Source organism: Procambarus clarkii, chromosome 4 (assembly GCF_040958095.1).
Source record: "Procambarus clarkii isolate CNS0578487 chromosome 4, FALCON_Pclarkii_2.0, whole genome shotgun sequence".
In the NCBI taxonomy this organism is placed as follows: Eukaryota; Metazoa; Arthropoda; class Malacostraca; order Decapoda; family Cambaridae; genus Procambarus; species Procambarus clarkii.
Window position 1 is genome coordinate 50041495 of NC_091153.1, and position 2418 is coordinate 50043912.

Consider the following 2418-nt stretch of genomic DNA (forward strand, 5'->3'; position numbering starts at 1 on the left):
AACAATTAATTCATGAAAACTAGGCTTATTAGGCAAATCGGGCCTTGCATAGTAGGCTGAGAAGTGCGTTCTTGCTACTAGGTACGACATACATATATATATATATATATATATATATATATATATATATATATATATATATATATATATATATATATATATATATATATATAAGTATATATATATATATATATATATATATATATATATATATATATATATATATATATATATATATATATATATATATATATATATATATATATATATATATAAGTAAGGAGTATTCGAGAGCAAATGTCGCGTGTGTTGCTGTGTCGTTGTGGGCCCTCCTGTGTGCAGCTGTGTTGTGGTGGGCCCTAATGTGTGCAGCTGTGTTGTGGTGGGCCCTAATGTGTGCAGCTGTGTTGTGGGGGGGCCCTCCTGTGTGCAACTGTGTCGTGGTGGGCCCTCTTGTGTGCAGCTGTGTCATGGTGGGCCCTCCTGTGTGCAGCTGTGTTGTGGGGGGCCCTCCAGTGTGCAGCTGTGTCGTGGTGGGCCTTCGTGTGTGCAGCTGTGACATAGTGGGCCCTCCTGTGTGCAGCTCTGTCGTGGTGGGCCCTCGTGTGTGCAGCGGTGTCGTGATGGGCTCTCCTGTGCGCAGCTGTGTCGTGGTGGTTCCCTCCTGTGTGCAGCTGTGTCATGGTGGGCTCTCCTGTGTGCAGCTGTGTCGTGGTGGGCCCTCCAGTGTGTAGATGTGTCGTGGTGGGCCTTCGTGTGTGCAGCTGTGTCGTGGTGGGCCCTCCTGTGTGCAGCTGTGTCGTGGTGGGCCCTCCTGTGTGCAGCTGTGTCGTACAGGGCCCTCCTGTGTGCAGCAGTGTCGTGATGGGCCCTGGTGTGTGCAGCAGTGTCGTAGTGGGCCCTCTTGTGTGCAGCTGTGTCGTATTGGGCCCTCCTGTGTGCAGCTGTGTCGTGGTGGGCCCTCCTGTGTGCAGATGTGTCGCGGTGGGCTCTCTTGTGTGCAGATGTGTCGTGGTGGGCTCTCCTGGTTGCAGCTGTGTTGTGGTGGGGCCCTCCTGTGTGCAGCTGTGTCGTGGTGGGGCCCTCCTGTGTGCACCTGTGTCGTGGTGGGCCCTCCTGTGTGCAGCTGTGTCGCGGTGGGCCCCCCTCCTGTGTGCAGCGGTGTCGTGGTGGGCTCTCCTGTGTGCAGCTGTGTCGTGGTGGGCCCTCCAGTGTGTAGATGTGTCGTGGTGGGCCTTCGTGTGTGCAGCTGTGTCGTGGTGGGCCCTCCTGTGTGCAGCTGTGTCGTGGTGGGCCCTCCTGTGTGCAGCTGTGTCGTACAGGGCCCTCCTGTGTGCAGTAGTGTCGTGATGGGCCCTGGTGTGTGCAGCAGTGTCGTAGTGGGCCCTCTTGTGTGCAGCTGTGTCGTATTGGGCCCTCCTGTGTGCAGCTGTGTCGTGGTGGGCCCTCCTGTGTGCAGATGTGTCGCGGTGGGCTCTCTTGTGTGCAGATGTGTCGTGGTGGGCTCTCCTGGTTGCAGCTGTGTTGTGGTGGGGCCCTCCTGTGTGCAGCTGTGTCGTGGTGGGGCCCTCCTGTGTGCACCTGTGTCGTGGTGGGCCCTCCTGTGTGCAGCTGTGTCGTGGTGGGGCCCTCCTGTGTGCAGCTGTGTCGTGGTGGGCCCACCTGTGTGCAGCTGTGTCGTGGTGGAGCCCTCCTGTGTGCAGCTGTGTCGTGATGGGGCCCTCCTGTGTGCAGCTGTGTCGTGGTGGGCCCTCCTGTGTGCAGCTGTGTCGTGATGGGGCCCTCCTGTGTGCAGCTGTGTCGTGGTGGGCCCTCCTGTGTGCACCTGTGTCGTGGTGGGGCCCTCCTGTGTGCAGCTGTGTCGTGGTGGGGCCCTCCAGTGTGCAGCTGTGTCGTGGTGGGCCCTCCTGTGTGCAGCTGTGTCGTGGTGGGCCCTCCTGTGTGCAGCTGTGTCGTGGTGGGCCCTCCTGCATGCAACTGTGTCGTCGATGTCTCCCCATCCTCCAATGCAATGCCTTTAATCCCGCCATCATGCATAATGATAACAGTTCTACCCCTCGACCACCTCATCTAACTCTTTCCACCGACAAACTATTTTCCTAGTAGCATAACGTGCTCCTAAACATGAGTATATAATAAATGTCCAGAGTGCTGACCTGACCAGATATAACTATTCCAATTTATATCAAAACACGACTGTATCAAAGCTTATGAACGTTGTATACATTCTCGGGAGAGCTGTAGCATGTTGGCAATACAACCTGGGGCTGAATATGTAAGCTTGACAAGGCTGTAACGTATGTACATTTTGGTTACTATGTCGAGCGGCAGTATTGGTCTTGTTTATGTAACGTCAGGAAACATGTGAGGTAAAATACATTGTGGATTGCCCGTCAACGGGATCCAATATTCTTGCAT

General features: G+C 54.0%; 1 protein-coding gene across 1 annotated transcript; it reads right to left on the reverse strand.

The window, feature by feature from the left end:
- Positions 1–468: 468 nt before the first annotated feature.
- On the reverse strand, positions 469–2037 carry LOC138371603 (TRIO and F-actin-binding protein-like). Its single transcript, XM_069336535.1, has one exon. The coding sequence runs from the start codon at positions 2035–2037 to the stop codon at positions 469–471; it is 1569 nt and encodes a 522-aa protein (XP_069192636.1).
- Positions 2038–2418: the final 381 nt, after the last annotated feature.